Below are 20,064 nucleotides of genomic sequence, written 5' to 3' on the forward strand. Positions count from 1 at the left end.
GTGGCCAGAAACTCTTTAGGTCCCTTCATAAGAGGACCCCTGGATGATCCTCAGTAGATCTGAGAAGATGATAGGATGAGGCAGCAACAGCAGCTGCACCACCACAGGGGGTTCCTGGTAATTGGAGGAAGATGCCATGGTGCCAACGACCTGTCCAGGTAGGGACAACTTCATGGAGTTCAGAGGCCACCTTCCTGCCAGTGGGATGACTAGATATCCTAGCTAAGGGATGTCCAAACACCAGTGTGAGGACAGCCTCCTACAGTTGAACTTTTGACAGGGGAATAAATTTCAGCAGACACCATCAGTTAGAGCCACAAAACTCACCACTTACTAGCAGCAGCTGAGATCATATGAAGTAGCAAATATTTTGTGTTTTCCTTCCCTCTTCAATGTTAATGTTACATAATACATTCAAATCACCATTTTTTATATATATATTTTTGTTGTATTTTTGTTGACAATCTTTACATAGTTAATTACGGTAAAAAAAAAAAAGGTTCAGGGGGTATAGGGAAGTGGTTAATAGTATTATGTCCATATTGTTTCCATCATGTATCTGAGGTAAAGAGGGATATTGACGGAGAAGACCCACCCAGTTTCCCACCCACCCCAAGTCCCAGATGTGGGGCATGCTCTGAGATATTTGCTCAAATGGTTTTAATAGTTCTCCAGTTATGAATCACTGCCAGTTTCACTCGATGAGGTCGTCCACTGATTGACACAGTCCATCATAGAGTCTTCATTTGCCCAGTATTTCGCTGCCAACATACAGCTGAGGTGCTTGATTGACTTGTTCTTTCTTCTGTCTTTTCTCTGCTAGGGTTCTGAGTCCACCATTTCAACTGGGGAGATCTCCAAAGAAACTCTGAGGTATTCCCAGAGCAGATTCTTGTATGCTCTAGCAAGCACAGGGCCCGGCACAGTCCATCACCACAATCAGCTGGTGGTTGCAATTGTTGGGTTGGTTCTGTTTTCAGTCCCGACTTGCACTGGAACCAATGGGTGTTGCAGTCCAGCCTGGCTCTGCCCAGCACATTCTCGGCCCTTGCATCAACCAGTGAGAGTTGCAGCCTAGTCGGGGCAACCCACAATAACCCCCACCAGGCCCGCCCCCTACCCTGGTTTGCCAGTCTGTGTAGCAGACTAGTCCAGTCTGTCCCACATCCTATTTGGCTCTCGTACTTCTAGTCAGTGGGTATTAAAGCTTAGTTCCATCTAACCAACTCAACTCTCCAGCCCTCACGGATGTTGTTGAGTGCCTCTCTGTCTAGCCACCCCAGCCCCCATCTAAGTTTTCATGCCCTCCCGCAGGAGTAGTGACTCAAGAGGGGGGAACCCACTATTTCCCTCCCAGGTCTCTCTCAGTCCCGGTTTATGCACTCTTCGGGTGGTTCTGTGATTTGACTTGACAGAATTAGTCCCCAGTGCCAGCTTCTGCCAGTTGATGCTGCGGTTAAGCCCAAACATCCCTCACCCCTCTAATTTATGCTTGCACCAGCAGGAATCATACGCCTAGCCTGGCTTTTCCCTGATCTAGTCCACGTGCAGCGCACAGGTGTTGCAGCCTTGCTTAGTCTGGTCTGTCCCCATCCCAGCCCAAGCTCTCCAGTGGGAGTAGCTGTCTGGCGAGGGGACCAGCCCTTTAATCCCCCCTCCGGCTCTGCCCCCTCCCTTCCTGGATCTCGCACGTGCTGGTTGGGTGCTGCAGTCAAATCCGGTACAGGCAACCTCACCCTAGCGTTCCATAGTGTGCACTGGTTTTGTCGCGACCAGTGCCGGCCTGATCCACACTCTGTTCTGGTGTTCGGATTTACCAGTGTATGACATGAACCAATTCAGCCAGGTCTGCCCCTGACCCATGCCAAATGTATGCCAGTGGGAAACTTTCCATGGCCTATTCTGGGCTGTTTCCTATCATGCTTCTTGCGCTTACCTGCAGGGACTGTGTCCTGCCAGAGGAGTTGCCCAGACTCCTCCATCAGGTCTCCCAATGCCAGATTTTGCGCATACCAGGGGGTCCTTGAGCCAGCCCTATTCAGTTCACCTCATGTCCTAGCAGGAACAGTGGCTTTTCCTGGCTTGCTTTCACCCCGTTCTGGTTCTTGTTGTTGGATGTTTCAGCCCAGCCATGGCTCGTCCATACCCATGTACAGCTCACACATGGCTCAGTATGGGGTTGAGACCCAGCCTAGTCAGTCCCACATCCACCCTGGTTCTCCAGGACACCAGATGATGTTGGGGTCTGGCCTGGCCTGGTGCATCCAATCCCAGTCCACACTAGTGCCTCGGGAGATTGCAACTGTTTCCTTGATAGAATGCAGCAACCATTGCAGCACATGCGCCACTTGGTGGGAACCTCAACCCAGTTAAGATGTCCCCTTGCCTCCCCAACTGGGCCTGTTCCTAGCCGTAGATCATGCGCCTGCCAGTGGTTGCTCTGACTCAGCTTGTCTCAGTCCCTAATTTGTCCTGGCCTCTGCCTTAGACAGTGTGACTTAGTGTCCTTGACTCAAGTAGCTACCTAAGCAGCTATTCAGACAACCAATACCCCAGAGCTCCCTGGCCGGGCGGCCAGCAGACAGAGCCTGGCACCACATGGTGCAGTGGCCGTCCTAGGGAGGCTGAGGACTCGTTCACTGCCTTGCGGCAGTGTCTTTGGCATGAGCCCCCAGCATTGGATCCGACCTGGCAGGGGCACCCCCCACAGCTGCCACACTGTGAGGAGTGGCACTTGCCCCCAAACCCAAGGCCCGAACCGCACTTTTATTTTTTAAGATTTTATTTTTTATTACAAAGTCAGATATACAGAGAATAGGAGAGACAGAGAGGAAGATCTTCCGTCCGATGTTTCACTCCCCAAGTGAGCCGCAATGGGCCGGTACCCGCCGATCTGATGCCGGGAACCAAGAACCTCTTCCAGGTCTCCCATGCGGGTGCAGGATCCCAAGGCTTTGGGCCGTCCTCGACTGATTTCCCAGGCCACTAACAGGGAGCTGGATGGGAAGTGGAGCTGCTGGGATTAGAACCAGCACCCATATGTGATCCCAGCGTGTTCAAGGTGAGGACTTTAGCCGCTAGGCCACGCTGCCGGGCCCCATCAGCATGCACTTTTAAAAATATCTCCAGAAAATTACTTCAATACTCAGAAGAAAATTCTTCTTACTCTGTTTAAAAAGTATTGTTATTATATCTTAAAGGCACCAAAAAAGTGCTTACCACAGCTGGGGCTGCAGCAGGCCAAAGCTGGGGGCTGAGAACTCATTCCAGGGGTGCCCTGGACCTCGCAGCAACCCAGCTATTTGCATTATCACCTGTTTTTGCCCAGGGTCTAAACTGGTGAAAGCTGAAATCAGGGTATACAGCCAGCAAGCAAGCCCAGGCACTCCTATATGGACAGGAGCAACTTTCACTTCTAGGACTAATTCCTTCCCAAGACAAACATTGTTAAAGAAAAAATAGTAACAGAAAATGTACCAAGCTGTTTAGAGCTAGAAGTGTAGAACATTAAATTCTCATTTGTAATTATCTTCATTTTATAATTGTTGTATTTATGATTTAACAGAAACACATGTCACATTTGTAATCAGAAAAAAATATATACTAAGACATGTGACAGTATTTTAAATCTCCCTGGAAAGGAACTGTAATTTGCTACACAATAATGCCAAAAAATTGGTCATAAAACATGGATATAGTGGTTGAAGACACTTTTCTGCAGGTAACAAGAGCCTATGTTTCACAGTAGTTTAATATTTACATTTAGTAACTTATAGTTAACAATACCCACATCATCCTCTCTACTTCTCTGTAACCTAATCATATATTAAAATGAAACCTCCTAGGACAGGTGCTGTGGTATAGTGGATAAGGTCATCACCTTCAATACTAACATGCCTATGAGCACCAATTCATGTCCTGGCTGCTCCATCCTGATCCAACCACTGCTCAATGGCTTAGAAAAGAAGTGGAAACCAGCATGTTTGGGCCCCTACCATCTATGTGGAAGACAAAGATGAAGGCCCTGGTTCCTGACCTTGGCCTGACCCAGCCCTGAAATTGGAAGATATTTGGGTAGTGAATCAGAAGGTGGAAGAGCTCTGTCTCTCCCTCTTTCTGTATAACTCTGACCTTCAAATAAATCAATAAATAAAGCTTTAAAGCTTTCCCTCTTCAACAATGTTGATCATAGAAAATAAAGCCTCACACTATAACCTCTGCTTAGATAATAGGTATCAAATCAGAATTAGATTGAAAAAGTAAGTTCCTAGCATTAAAAAGTACAGTGGGGAAGCTATCATTTACATTAATCTAATAGATAGCACATGAACAAATAGAAGAAATTCCAATACTCAAATCAAACAATAGTGTTTTGGGGTGAGAGAGTATTCTCTGGCAGCGGCATCCCATACAGATGCCGGTTCATGTCCTGGATGCTTTTGACCCAGTTGGCTGCTATTGCCTGGGAAAAGCAACAGAATATAAACCAATTGTTGGCATCCTGTCACCCATGCTGGAGCCCGAGCTTCTCCTGGCTTCTGGCTTCTGGCTTTGACCTGCTCCAGCACTGGCCATTGTAGCCATCTGGGGAGTGAACAAGCACCTGTCATCCATGTTGGAGCCTGTGCCTCTCCTGGCTTCTGGCTTCTGGCTTTGACCTGCTCCAGCACTGGCCATTGTAGCCATCTGGGGAGTGAACAAGCACCTGTCACCCATGTTGGAGCCCGAGCTTCTCCTGGCTTCTGGCTTCTGGCTTTGGCCTGCTCCAGCACTGGCCATTGTAGCCATCTGGGGAGTGAACAAGCACCTGTCACCCATGTTGGAGCCTGTGCCTCTCCTGGCTTCTGGCTTCTGGCTTTGACCTGCTCCAGCACTGGCCATTGTAGCCATCTGGGGAGTGAAGCAGCAGATGCATCATACCTCTCTCTCCTCTTTGTATCTCTTTCTATCTCTTCCTTGTTCTTTCTCTCTGTAACTCAGACTTTGAGAATAATTAAGTAAATCTGTCTTAAAAACTAATGTCAAAAAATGGTAAGTATTGACTGTCCTGTTTCGAACAGTGTAGCCTACTTTATCCTTACCGTTTGCCATGCCCATGAGCAGGGAGCTGGACTGCATGCAGGGAAGCGGGACTAGACACAGTGCCCATGAGGGATGCTTGGCCTGTCATGGCACAAGGTTGGTCCCCATCAATTCCTACTGTCTGTGAACCCCTCTCCATCTACCATTCCACACCCACCCTCACGCAGGAATTAGCTCCTTGTGTGTCCTCTGAGTGGACCGTTGGCAGGTTCAAGAAATAACCTCCAAACAGCTGTGGAAAGCTGAAAAACTTTATGAGGACTTTGCCCGCAAAATCTTGCAGAAACTTTAACATTTATCGGTCTCTACAAAGTGCATGCCACTTCCCATTCGACTGAGTTTCAATATTAGTTCTTCAGCTTGCTCTTGCTCACTTTGCTCTTTCTCTGCATTTCCTATGTAAACACCTTCTTCTGGAGATAGTTCTTATGAAATTGAAAACTTTTCTTCTTAGGAAACAACAACGCGATCACTTTTCTCTTTCATGGCAGCGAAACGTGGAGGAGCGTTTCTCTGCGCATTGAGATGCTCTCTAGTCTCTCCTGGGGTAAATGGGAGGCAAGTCCTTGATGCATACTGTTGGCTTCACTAACACATTCAACTAGCTTGCCTTCAAACTGGAAAATTGCATGTCTTGACCACTCCATCTCTTTTTTTTCACCTTGTTTGTTTTCTTTAAAACAAGCTGTACATTACACTGCCCAGATTAAATTGACAACCTAAAAAGTTCTTCAAAAAATCAACATGAACTGCTATAAAAATGATTTCACAAACCTTAAAAGATGTTCTGAGGGAACTAATTTCAATGACCAAAGAACAAGAGAGTCATGTGTAAAACTCATTTCCTAAAAATGTAAACAATCCTATCAGGCTTGTTAAATCGCAAAAAAAAAAAATCCTCCTAAAGAAGTGCTGAGCTTTTGTTAACTGAGTTGATGTGTTGAGTGAAGGGGACAGAGGTGCTGATGTTCAGCCTGGGCTTGCCTACACTGCTTCTGTGGAGGGTGCCTTGCCAGTAGCATGCAGGGTTGCCCTGGCTTCTGTGCCATCCTGGTATCCAGGGCTCTCTCGCGGGCTAGGTGAGGAGCACCTGAGAGTAGGCTGCTTGTCTTGAGTGTGTTATCCCTGGGCTTGGCTGTGTACTTGATGTTTTCTGCAGTGGGGCCCTGGGCACGACCACCCCGAACCCAGTCATGAGGTCAGTGAGGTTAGGCTGGCTGTCGCACAGGTTACCAGAATCCACCAGGTGACTAGAGACGTGACTCAGCAGGGGTTGGTGCCGAGGAGCCCTGCGTCCTGGGAAGAAATGGGAACCACGCCACTCGGCCATGTATCTGCTGCCCCTCACTGCAGCTCCACCAGGGCCTGTAACATTGGCAGCCTGCACACCCTGCCTGCCTTCCTCCACATCAAACTCTACTGTCTCACCATCTGCTAGGCTGGGCAGGTAAGACCTGCCATTGTAGCTCTTGATAGCCGTGTGATGAACAAAGATGTCTTCTTGCACGTCATGGCGCCTGATGAAGCCATATCTGGACTTGACATTGAACCACACCACGGTTCCCACAACCTTGGTGGTGAGCAGCTTCTTGTGTCCTGTGGTGGAGGGCTTGGGTTCAGCAGGCAGCTGCTTGGACTCCACCTTTGCCTCAGCCTGGCCACTCAGGCTGGCAGTGCAGGTGGCCAGTGTAGGCAGTGGCATCTGTGCTTCCCCACAGGGTGACTCGATCACAGGGCCAGCAGCACTGGGGACGCTGCTCAGGGCTCTCAGGGAGCTGCTCTCTGCTCCTACTCCTGATTGAATGGCAACCAGTCCATCTTCCTCCTGCAGGGCTTCAGGCACGTGAGACTCTTGGGACTGTGCAAGATGCTGGTGGTCCCTCTCAGGCTCCTGGCTTAATTTGTCTTGTGAGGTGGCGCTCTGCAGGGCCACTTCCTGCAGCTGATCCTGTTATAGGGCCAGCAGCATTTCCTCTCTCTCCTGGTTGAACTCTGGGCTCTTCTTCAGCATGGACTCTGTGGCACTCAAGAGCTGCTGGGATGTGTCTTCTTTTTCTATTACCAGCTGTGCCCCAGTGTGGAGCTCCTTTCTCAGTGCAAAGGCAGCCCCCTCCTTCCCTGGGAAGGACTTGGGCATCTTTGTCTTGGTGTCTTTGAATGCTTTCTTCATTCTTGAGCAGATGAAATAGAAGTTAAATGCACTGTCTCAGCCTTTGTTATAAATAATTCTTTAATTAAGCCAGAAAAAGTAAGTAAATGTAAGCTATCCAAAACTACTTGGTAGATGAACTTATTCCTGAAATTTATCAAAATATTAGCTTCCAATTACAGATAATATGTTTGCTTTCTCAACATAGTAAGGAAAATGCATAAAAAGTTCATAGCTAATCTACCGTTGTAAAAACCTGAAAACTTTTCCCCCTAAGTCAGGAACCACACAAGGATTACACTTCTGCTGTTTCTGTCTTGCATAGCACTTGAATTCCACACCAGAGCAATTAGGAAAAAAAGAAAATACACTCCACTCGCAAGTGACAAGTAAAATCATCTCTGTTTCCACACAACAGGGGCAGAAACTCAAAGGATTCCACAAAATCAGGCTGAGTGAGTTCAGCAAGTCTGCAGATCTGCAGGTGCACATCAACAAAAACCAACTGCACTTCTAGACATTAACAGAACACAATTAAAAACGGGCTGCATGTTACATACAACAGCAATAATATAACACAAGTACTTATGGAAAAAAAGGAACAAAAACTTACACAGAAAAATGCAAGTTGCTTACTAAATACTAGTAACTTGTTAGACATCCTGTATTCATAGAAGACAAATAACTGGTAGCAACCAGTGCTGCCTAAGTGATTAATATATTTAGTTCCTAGGACAGGGGCTGGGGTGGCTAGACAGAGAGGCACTCAACAACATCCGTGAGGGCTGGAGAGTTGACCTGGTTAGATGGAACTAAGCTTCAATACCCACTGACATGTACGAGAGCCAAATGGGATGTGGGACAGACTGGACTAGTCTGCTACACAGACTGGCAAACCAGGGTAGGGGGCGGGCCTGGTAGGGGTTATTGTGGGTCGCCCAGACTAGGCTGCAGCTCCCACTGGTCTATGTGAGAGCCGAGCATGTGTTGGGCAGAACCAGGCTGGAGCATTGGTTCCAGTGCAAGTCGGGACTGAAAACAGAACCAACCCAACAATTGCAACCACCAGCTGATTGTGGTGATGGACTGTGCCGGGCCCTGTGCTTGCTAGAACAAAGAAGAATCTGCTCTGGGAATATCTCAAAGTTTCTTTGGAGATCTCCCCAGTTGAAATGGTGGACTCAGAACCCTAGCGGAGAAAAGACAGAAGAAAGAACAAGTCAATCAAGCACCTCAGCTGTATGTTGGTAGCGAAATACTGGGCAAACGGAGTCTCTATGATGGACTGTATCAACCAGTAGATTCTTCAATGACCACATCGTGCTTGGGGTGGCGAGACTGGCAGCGATTCATGATGGTGAACTATCAAAACTACTTAAGCAAATACTCAGAGCATGCCACACATCCGGGACCTGGGGTGGGTGGGAAACTGGGTGGGGCCTCTCCCTCAATAACCCCTGTACCTCAGATACAAGAAGGAAACAATATGGAAACAATAGTCTTACCCACTTCCCTGTAGCCCTTGAACCTTTTTAAGTAATTGACTATGTAAAGATTGTCCAAATTATAACAATAATAATAGTAAAAAGATAAAGTACTACATAGTAACAACCTTGCCTGACACTATAGGTCACTATAGGTCACACTAGGGCAGTTGCATTCTGTGTTTAAAGTTACACATCTGTGCAATGTTTATTTCAACTACCCAGCATACCATGTGTGATGTTTCTTCCCCTACCGTTCTTTACTAATTACACAAAACAGGCTTGTATTTAAGATTTTTTTTTGCTTCTTTCAACAAAAGGATATGCTCTGTTATGATACTACAAATAATAATTTGTCCTACATTGCCTGCAAATATCACAGAGATGTTCAATTTAAGAGAAAGTTCTCCAATTTTATATGTATAGGCCTGTATTTGTATATTTGTTCATTTTACTTTCAGTGACGTGTAAAACTCCTGAAATAAATAGAACATTAAATTAGCAATAATTCTAAAGAAATAAAAAAAGAGAATGAGGGGCAGGCAGGGTTAGGTGCCATGTGGGACACCACCCACATCCAATGTGAAAGTGGCTGCCTCACACCCAGGCTTCTACTGAGCTTCTGCTGATGTGCCTGGGTAGCTGCTGGAGACAACTCAAGATTTTCAATCCTGCCACCCACGTGGGAGACCCATGGACCCGGTTTCTGCAGCTGTCTGTTCTCGCCAAAGCTGTCGTGGACATCCGTGGAGTAAAGGAGAATACGGAAGGTCAGTATTCCTCTATTGCTCTGTCAGACTGCCTACTTTCAGACCGGGGATGGTCTCCCAATTAAAATGTTGAATTTATCTGGACAATAAGATGCTGGACTTTCTGCATGGTCCATGCCTGCAATGAAGGAATCATGACTGGATATGAACTGCACTACTGTGACAATATGAAGGAATTCAATATGTGGGTGGGCTTTTTGGAGGGGTTGGGGGAATCGCAGAGCCTATGAAACTGTTTTAAAAATGAAATAAAAAATTTAAAAAGGCAAAAAACATAGAGCTAACTACATAAGACATTAGAAAAACAATTTAATGTTGTTTGGTTGGTTTTTCTTATTTTTAACTTGACATTTTCTTTTTTATGTATGTATTTTTATTGGAGTTGCAAATCTGATATCCTCCATCCACCCGTTCACTCCCACAAATGGACACAATGGATGCAGCTGAGTCCAAATGAAAGCAGTAGCCAGGAGCCTCTTCCAGGTCTCCCAGGCAGATTCAGGAGCCTAAGGATTTGGGTCACCCTATACTGCTTTCTCGGGCATTTTTTAGGATGCTAGATGGGAAGGGGTATAGGAAGATATAAACGGGTGCCCAAATGGAATCCTGGCACATGCAACATGAGGATATAGCCATTGTCCCATCAGTTGGGCAATACATAAGTAAGTCTTTACTTACATCTACAAGGCCAGCATCCCAGATGGATGCCCGTTTGAGTCCTGGCTGCTTCACTTCACATGCAGCTCCCTGCTTAAGTGCCCGGGAAAGCAGCAAAAGAAGGCCTAAGGACCTGCACTCCTGTCACCCAGTGGGAAGCCCAGGTGAAGTTTCAGACTTCTAGATCCATCCTGGTCCAGAGCCTGCCATTGCATCCATGTAGAGAGAGATCCATTGGATGGAAGAACTCTTATTCTTTTCTATCTTTTCTTTACTCCCTGTTTGTAACTCTGGCTTGCAACAAAATAAAAATAAATCTTGCTCGCAAGGTGGCACAGCACACATACCTTCTACCTGCAGTGCCAGCATACAATACAGATTCTAGTTCCACTTTTAGCTGATCCGCTTCTGATCCAGCTCCAAGCTAATGGCCTTGGAAGGCAGTGGAGGAGGGCGCAATGCATAGGCTCCTGCATCCACATGGGAGACCCAGAAGAAGCTCCTCGCTCCCAGCTTCACACTGCTCCATCACTTGTCAGTGGAGCCACTGTGGGGAGTGAACCAGAACATGGAACGTCTCTTTCTCTCCCTCCCTACGTATCTCTTCCTCGATCTCTCTTTGTAATTCTTTCAAGCAAAATAAATCAATTTTTAAACATTAATCGTAAACACAAAGTATTGTTTCAAAACTAGTGGTGGCACAAAGACAAGTAGAGCAAGAAAAAAAACACTCACTAAAAACATCTACTAAGTTATTTTTATTTATTTATTATTTGGGATGATGTTTCCATAGTTGTTCACGGTGGGAAAGATCAATGGATATGGAAAAATGTGTGTGACCTTAGTTTCCAAATTTTCTTTCTTCTTTCTGTATCTGGGGAAAGAGGAAAGGGGAAGAAAAGGGGAGAAGCCACACCCAGCCTCCAAACCAATAAAGTACCCAGGGATGGTGAACAGCCACTCGATACAAACTCAGGAGCTGTAATAAAATTACTAACTCAGGATAATATTCCCTACCCTTGCCCTGCGCAGGTTCTTTGGGATGCTCACAGAACAGGTCCAATCACATCAGAGGGCAGGTGAGGTGACATCTGCAGAGGACACACCAAGGCCTTTCCCTCTCCTGGACTCATTGTGGAACCACAGCACCAAGGACACTCTGCTGAGCTACAAAGTAGAACTGCTTCCTGGGAGGCAGTGGGGGCGAGTAGGGTGTGGGTGGAAGGCTCAGAGAGCAGAGGAGGGGGGACGTGTGAGTTGTGCTCCCACCCAAAGCTCTCAGACACCTTCCCCTGCACAGAGGGTGACGGGTTTGTTACAGGGCCTGTCCAGTTGCACAATTAACGCTTCTCACACAGCCTGTGGTTCCCATGCAGGACACACTCTGGCTCACCACAAGCCGAATTACAAGGCCTAACTGTCCCTCAGTTTCACCCTGGAGCCAATCACTCTCCAACACATGTCCTTACTACATGCCTCCTCCCTGCTCCTTGCCATACAACTGGGAGGGAGAAAGGTCAAGGGTGCACTTCAGCATGACTGACCTCAAGGAGCTAAAACCACCACCCTGAACTCACTACTGGGACTCCTGCCAGGCACATGATCATCAGCCACACACTCCCTGCAAGGCACTGTAGGGTGCATGGGAAAAAGCAAATTCCCAGGGCGGGCTGCATCAGGGCATCTGGCAGCCCTGGATGAGACCTCACCAGTTTTCATCTTCTCTTCCAACACCTCTACCACGTGGAGCCTGATGAGCATGCAGAAGACGCTCCCAAGCAACTGCAAATAGGAGGCAGTCTTTCCAACAGGATGGAAATAGAGTCAACTGGGGAAGGGTGGAGGTGGGAAGAAAGTGGAGGAAACAAAAGAGAAAAGAGATTTCACACCTGGGCTCTTCCTCAACCCAAGAGGCTTGTGAGAGGTTCTCTGTCACACTGGTGACACTCAAGAAACACTCTGGTCTTTCTCCTTCCAAGGCAACCACAGACCAAGACAGAGCCCACGTTTACCTTGCACTATCTGGGGCGGCCCAGTTAGCAGCAGCCTCAGGGGAAGGCAGGTACGGGTGCCCCTGGACGGTCGGGCTGGTTGCTGTGGAGGAACTGTGGTGCTACGGAGCTGTGGTCCATTGCCTGCTCTAGAGGGACTGCTCCTCGCTGGCCGTATCCCTGGGCTGCAGAGGCCACGTGGAGCTCCACCAGATCACGTCAGCATGCTGCAACCAGGAATGCACGAGATAACAGCTTTCTGCCCTTCTGGCAGCTCTGCACGCTGTAGGCGGCCTTGGGAAGATCAGGAATCAAGGCAGGGATACATGGAGGCCCATGGAGGCTCAGACAGGCTCTACTGCCCAGCAGAGCAGCCTGCACCCCATAAGAAGAGGATGAAGGCTTGGAGGTGGTGCAGCTCACCAGCAGAGACCCCAGAAGTCACACTCTTGCTTGGGCTATGGAAGCCACAGGTCAGGGGCTCCTTTGGGCTTGGTCATCTGTTCTGGAAGAGCTCACGGCATTCCTCCATGATGGAACCAGAAAGAGGAAGGGAGAGCTGGCAGTTTAACTGCCAGGTATGGATGGTGAGTGGTGCCCCTCCCAGGCTCTGGGGCCTTGCAGAAGTCCCTCGGTCTCTTTCACTAGACCTGGGCCTCATAGCTACTCTTAGCTGCAAAGAAAGACTGGCCACAAAGAAGGGAGGAGAACTCTGGTGGTGTTTGCCTGCTGTGCTCAAGGATGGAAAGTGGGTTCATTCATAATTTCTATTACAATTGCAGAGTAAACACAGTTTATATTGTTGACATTATTATTATTTTGTTAAGGTTCGTTTACTTCAAAGCTATAGTAAGGAACTGTCACAGTGGCCTAGGGGCTCAAGTCCTCGCACTGAATACACTGATCCCATATGGGCACGGGTTCTTATCCTGGCAGACACATTTCCCAGCCAACTCCAAGCCTGTGGCCTGGGAAAGCAGTCGAGGATGGCCCAAAGCCTTGGGATCCTGCACCTACATGGGAGACCTGGAGGAAGTTCCTGGCTCCTGGCTTTGGATCGGCTCAGCACCAGCCATAGGGACACAGGGAGAGTGAATTATTGGACAGAAGACCTTCTTCTCTCTCTCCTACACTCTGTATGTCTGAGGTGGCAGTAAAAATAAATAAATCTTTCAAAAAGAAAGTTAAAGTGACATAATTGGGGAGAAATAAGTCTTCCATTTGCTGGCTCACTCCTTCAATGTTCACACATGCTGGACCTGGTCCAGGCCAAAGCCAAGGGCCAGGAACTCTCCCATGTGGATGGCAGGAACCCAGATGCTCAGGCGGTCACCTGCTGCCTGTCCTGGCTAATTAGTGTGAAGCTGGATGGAAAGTAGAGGAGCCGGCACTTGAACTGGCACTCCAATGGGGGATAGCAGCATAACCTGCGGTGCCACAATACCCACATTTGCTGCTGGCATGTAGTGGCAGGGGGCATGGGCACTAAATTTCTTGTCAGATATGTGACAGCTCCAAAGGAGGTGGAATGTCTAACTCAAAGTGTCAGTAACAGCTCTGTTGAAAGACATGGGCTTAAACACATAATAATTCATTGATGCAAAGTTGTCCTCATGTTAACGTATCACCCAGCACAAAATGCAGAATACAAGAGCACGACTACGGGATAGGCAAGGAAGAAAGCCTTCTGTCTTACACATTTTTAAATGAAAATTTGAAGCATATAAATGTTGATGAGTAAGTGTAATTTGGGCCAGGAGGCTGTTTCTCTGGATATGGATCCCCTAATTAGAGTTTGACTGTATTTTTCTCAATAAATCACACATACATGCTGTGATTTATCCTTTCAAGATGTGGTATAACAATGTAGACATGGGAAAGCTATCTAAAAATCTGGATACAGTATCAATCTTACAGTTTTCCAATTTTTTTTGGCCCATTTTGAATTTCTTTCCAAAGTAGCCATAGATTTTTGTTACAATGACTATGACAAGCCCTGTGTTTTCTCAGTTGGGGTACTAATTTGATTACATTTTGCAGTGAATATAAAGTTGTAAATTGACATCATGTTGGAGACACAGGAAAGCGTCTGGCTCCTGGGTTTAGGTTACCATATCATCAGCGATTGTAGCCTATTGGGCTATGAACCAAAGAATGGAAAGATTGCAAATTCCTTCTTTCTCTAGAGAAATTTGACACATCAAAATATTTTTTTAATTTACCATACTTTCACCCTTGGTGAGCCTGAAAATTAAGCCATAACTGTGAACTCTTTGCTCTTCAAGTTACACACAGATGTTTTCAAAGATATTTATTGGAGGAGCCAGTACTATGGCATGGGTATCTAAGCCTCCAGTGCAGTACCTCATTCCCCATTGCAGCTGCGTCAAATTGCAGCTGTTCCACTTATGACCAGCTCCCTGGTGACGTACCTACGAAAGCAGAAGGAGGCATTGAGCTCATGTAGCCATTTGAAAAACTTGGAGGAAGTTCCAGGCTCCTGGCTGCAGACAGGTTCAGCTCCAGTGTTGTGGCCACTGAAGAGTGAACCCGCAGGAAGAAACAGCTCTGTCTCGGCTACCCTCTCTGTAAATCTTTCTATTTAATTAAAAATAAATAAAACTGGATCTTAAATAGATCTTCACAAAAAGGAAATAAATCGATTTGAGAAAAAAAAACCATTAAGAAAAAGACATTTATTTGATGGCAGATGACAGGGAGAGAATGAGACAGAGATCTTCCACCTGCTGGTTCACTGCTCAACTGCAAGCAAGGGCCACACTGTGCCTGCCTGAAGCTAGGGGACACAAGTTTGTGTGGCTCCCCTGTGAGGGTACCAGGCCCCCAAACACCTACTTCATCCTGACTGCTTGCCATGCACATGAGCAGGGAGCTGGACTGTAAGCAGGGAAGCAGGACGAGACTCAGTGCCCATGTGGGATGCCGACATGCTTGGCCTGTCATGCCACAGGGCTGCTCCCCATAAATCCCTACTGTCTTTCAACCCCTCCCGATCTCTCCTGCCACACCCACCCTCAGCCAGAAATTAGCTCCTTGTGTGTCCACTGAGTGGACGGTCTAGTGGTTCAATAAGTAGCCTCCAAACAGCTGTGGAAAGTATTACAAATTTTTATTAGGACTTTGTCCATATTCTCTTCCAAAAATTTGGAATTTCAGAAGTCTCCTGATAGACCTTGTTTAACTGTTTCTTCTGCTGTGTGCTTTCTTCTGTATTTGTTTTGCTAAGACGTTCTATAGCCAGTTCTTGTTAACTTGTGAAATTTCCCCCTTAGTTAGCAATGCACTGATTTCTCTTTGTTTAAGCAAAGAACTCTAAATATGTTTGTCTCAATCTTCTTCAAAATCCCCTTCAACTTCTACAGTTAATCATATCTGGTACCTTTTTCTTGCGTATTTTTGACTTCAATAACACATTAACTAGAGTGTCCTCAGTTGGAAAATAGTATGATTTGAACACTCCATCATTTTTGTGGTTTATTTTCTTAAGAACAAGATGTACATTAAAGTGGTACATTCAAGTTGTTGGAAGAAATTGACAAATTAAAAATTTTTCAAAATCTCAACTTGAAATGATGTGGAAATAATTTAACAAACTTGAAAAGAGCTGAAGTCATCATTTTCATGACCAAGAAATGAAAGCCTTAGGTAAAACTCAGCAGAGTAAAGGGTGCTGATGGGAAGCCGGGCTTCACTACACTGAATCAGAAGAGCGTGCCTTGCCAGCAGCATGCTGGGCAGCCCTGGCCTCTGTGCCATCTTGGCGTAGAGGCCTCAAATTCCAGCTGCATGAGGAGCACCTGAGAGGAGGCTGCTGGCCTTGGGTGTCTTCTCCCTGGTCTTGGCTCTGCACTTGGTATTGTCCTGCAGCTGGGCTCTGGGCATCTTCTACCCTTTCATGCAACACCAGAGTGTGGGAATCCTGTCTCGGCTGGTAGCAGCGCACAACCCTTGGGCATTCTTGGGGCCAGCGGGATTGGGCCTGGAAGTCGCACAGGCTGCCTGAGCCCTCAGTGTGGATGCTGAAGTGTCTCCCCAGGGGATGGTACCGAGGAGCCCTGCGTCCTGGGAAGAAATGGGAACCACGCCACTCGGCCATGTATCTGCTGCCCCTCACTGCAGCTCCACCAGGGCCTGTAACATTGGCAGCCTGCACACCCTGCCTGCCCTCCTCCACATCAAACTCTACTGTCTCACCATCTGCTAGGCTGGGCAGGTAAGACCTGCCATTGTAGCTCTTGATAGCCGTGTGATGAACAAAGATGTCTTCTTGCATGTCATGGCGCCTGATGAAGCCATATCTGGACTTGACATTGAACCACACCACGGTTCCCACAACCTTGGTGGTGAGCAGCTTCTTGTGTCCTGTGGTGGAGGGATTAGGCTCAGCAGGCAGCTGCTTGGGTTCCACCTTGGCCTCAGCCTGGCCACTCAGGCTGGCAGTGCAGGTGGCCAGTGTAGGCAGTGGCATCTGTGCTTCCCCACAGGGTGGCTCAATCACAGGGCCAAAAGCACTGGATGGGCTAATCAGAGCTCTCAGAGGTCTGCTCTCTGCTCCTGCTTCTGATTGAACAGCACCTTGTCCATCTTCCTCCTGCAGGGCTTCAACCAGGGGAGAATCTTGGGACTGTTCAAGATGGTACTGCTCTCTGTCCTGCTCCCAGCTTAACTTGTCTTGTGAATGCTTCACTGTGCTCTGCAGGGGCTCTTCCTGCAGCTGATCTTGTTGCAGGGCCAGCAGCATTTCCTCTCTCCCCTGCTCAATCTCGGGACTCTTCTTCAGCATGGACTCTGTGGCACTCAAGAGCTGCTGGGATGTGTCTTCTTTTTCTATTACCAGCTGTGCCCCAGAGGGGAGTTCCTCCCTTAATTCACAGGCAGCCCCCTCCTTCCCTGGGAAGGACTTGGGCATCATCGTGTTGGTGTCTTCGAAAACTTTCTTCTCTTCTTGAAATGTTTCAAGGCTTTTCTCCTGTTCTTGTTGGAGTTTGGCTATATCCATCTGCAGTGTGGACACTGCTTCTTCTAATTTTCTCATGGCTTGCTTTAAAATGCTGTTCTCCTCCTCTTTCTTGAGAAGGGTGTCTTCCAGTGTGTGTACCTGGTAAGTTTTGGCTTTCACAACAAGCCCTTTTGCTTTCATTACTTTCTCTAATTTATGTTGTTTCTTCTTCAGTTTTCTGAGTTCTGCAGACTTTTGGTCCTCCTCGGTCTCCAGGTTGATGTTCTCAGTGGAGGAGTGACAGAGTTTCCTCATGATTTTCTCCCAAATGTTATTCTCTCTCTCTTTCTCTGCAAGCTGTTTGTTCAGAGAACATAATTGCCTATTTTTGGCATTGATGGAAATGTCTTTACCTTTTATTAATTTTTGCAAATATGCCTGGTTCTTCTTCAGTTGTCTGATTTGTGAAGACATCTGCTGGTTTTGTGCCTCCCTTGTGGTGGTGTCAGGCTTTGAAGAAGGCCTTCTGGGTATTTCTTCCTTGAGGAGCCTGACTGTGCTTTCCTTGGTTACTCGAGATGGTTGCAGTGTTTCCATGGCTCCTTCAAGGCCTTCAGCGGGCTCCCCCAAGGGAACAGACTTTGTCAGCTCTGCTGACTCTTTTGTGAATCCTCCCTGATTGGAGGCCTCTAGGAAATCTTTTAGGTGTTTTGGAAGGTCTTCTTTGGTTGAGAAGAATTGTCCAAGATTTTCAAGGACTTGGGCAAATCCCTGTTTGGATATTGTGCATCTGATGTCAGTCTCTTGGACATTTTGTGCCAAGTCAGTGTCTTCTGACTTTTGGTCAACATAGTTTCCATCCATGATGGGCTGTGTACCAATCTTTCTGAACGCATGTTCAAGACACACTGACTCTCGAAGCCTCTTTATGGTTTGCTTCAATGTCTTGTTCTCCTCCTGGATGTCTGTCAGATGACTCTGCAGGGAACGTACCTGATGAATTTTCACTGTGAGAAAGAGCTCTTTACCTTCCATGAGCTTCTCTAGACGATCTTCCTTCTTCTTTATTTGCTTGAGTTCTAGGGACATTTCTTGATATTTTCTCTCCACTTTGGTTTTCTGCAACATACCATGAGATAGTGTCTCGATTCTGGCCTGGAGGAGCTGGATGGTTTCTTCTTTTGTCGCTAGTGATGATTTGAGCATTTCATTCTCTTGTAGGAGACGCTGAAGTGTCTCTCTCCAGGACTCAGGTTCTCTTTGATCAAGAACGGCAAGATTGCTAGAGGCCTCCAACACTCCCTTGAGCTCTCTGAGTAGATCTTCTTTGTAGGAAATCTCCCCAGTGGTTTCCAGGATGTGGTCAGCTCCCTTTACATACTTTGCAGGCTTTCCTTTGTTGTCTCCATCAGGCAAGTCTGTGTTCAACAATGCAGATTCATTCCTGATTTCATCCAGTGTTTTTGGTACTGTAGGTTGAATGGCGGTGTGCTGGTTGTTGTGCCGCTCCCATGCCTGACACCATGCTTCCAGGTCTCTGGTGAGACTGGTCAGCAGGTCACCTTGACCTCTTTCAACTCCATCAGGCAAGTCTGTGTTCAACAATGCAGATTCATTCCTGATTTCATCCAGTGTTTTTGGTACTGTAGGTTGAATGGCGGTGTGCTGGTTGTTGTGCCGCTCCCATGCCTGACACCACACTTCCAGGTCTCTGGTGAGACTGGTCAGCAGGTCATCTTGACCTCTTTCACCGTCGTTCTTCTGGACGCCTTCTGGTATATATTTGTAATAGCCACCATTGTCCTTTGCCAGTGCTGGGTAATGGCCTAGCCTGGAGCCTAGGCCACGAATCCCTGAGGACATGGCTGTGGGTCACTTAACTGCCCTGGAGTGCTCAGAGAGCATGTCCAGCTCAGTCGGACAGTCCCACAAAGTGTCGCTAGAGCAAGGCATGCTGGGACTTTTATAGGCAGCTAACAATGGCCGTTGGTTGCCTGGAGATCCCGGAACTTCGGGGGCATGGCCGTGTGCCACCATGCCCCCGAAGCTCACTAGCCTCTCAGTTCTCTTGGACTCCTCCCCAGCACCAGATCCAGGTCCCACCAAGCACTACCCCAATTAAACCATCCCTGCCTGCCAGTATCTGTTAGTGACAGTATTAAACATACAGGGGCTGCCTTAAATGTAGATGGAAGATTCTGTCTCTCTCTCTCTCTCTCTCTCTCTCTCTCTTTCTCCCCTCCATGATACTCCTTCTTCTGTATTCATTCTGATACCAGATTAAAGATGACACCTAATATTAAATTGTCAGCCTTCAAAACTATGAACTGAAATCAACTTGTTCCTTCAGAAGGAGCTTCTCTCACTCTTTGTGATAGTGATAAAGATAAAATCTAACTCAGTATCTTGCCTCAATTTCAGATCTCAGTTCCGGTTTCTCAGATTTCATATTTATATTTTTAAAGATTATTTTTAATTAAAAGACAGTACTTGTATGTCCTTGGAGACATAATATTTTGATAAATGCATACATTTTGGAATTATTTCACCAAGCTAGTAAACATTGTCACCACTTTATCTAATTACTGTGATTTTATGTGTATAATGAGACCATCCAGCAACGGTGAAACACATAATATGTTATTCTTAACTATGGTCACACTATTATGCAATGGATCACTAAAACATAACCTGCCCCAAGCACTACTGGGGTAAACTCTTTGCTCAACTCTTTTCTGTCCTAGTTTCCAGCCCAAACCCGTGGTAACCAACTGCTTACATTTAGTTTCTATGAATCCAACTTGTTTAGATTGTCTGGAGGAATAAAAGTCCAATTCACACAAAATGATAACACTTTGGAAGCACACATTCATGGACAAAGTTAAAGGCAAGTGTAAAAGTAAAAAGAAATCAATTATTTGTGGATGTTCACTCATGGTTTGCAAGTCTTCCATTTGATCTAAAAGACTGA

At 46.8% G+C, this 20,064-nt stretch overlaps 2 protein-coding genes across 5 annotated transcripts in view; both read right to left on the reverse strand.

Annotated features, from left to right (window-relative positions):
- The window catches only part of DLGAP1 (DLG associated protein 1), a 753,977-nt gene that overhangs the window by 422,669 nt on the left and 311,244 nt on the right, over nucleotides 1-20,064 (reverse strand). The gene's annotated exons all lie outside the window — the stretch shown is intronic.
- Nucleotides 15,846-18,956, reverse strand: LOC131482493 (myosin heavy chain, fast skeletal muscle-like). The gene has a single exon (XM_058676777.1). The coding sequence runs from the start codon at nucleotides 18,954-18,956 to the stop codon at nucleotides 15,846-15,848; it is 3,111 nt and encodes a 1,036-aa protein (XP_058532760.1).

The sequence above is a fragment of the Ochotona princeps genome, chromosome 18 (genome assembly GCF_030435755.1).
Source record: "Ochotona princeps isolate mOchPri1 chromosome 18, mOchPri1.hap1, whole genome shotgun sequence".
Lineage (NCBI taxonomy): Eukaryota > Metazoa > Chordata > Mammalia > Lagomorpha > Ochotonidae > Ochotona > Ochotona princeps.

Excerpts from the sequence above, each read along its gene's own strand:
- LOC131482493 (XM_058676777.1), bottom strand. The coding sequence starts at position 18,956 with ATGTCCTCAGGGATTCGTGGCCTAGGCTCCAGGCTAGGCCATTACCCA.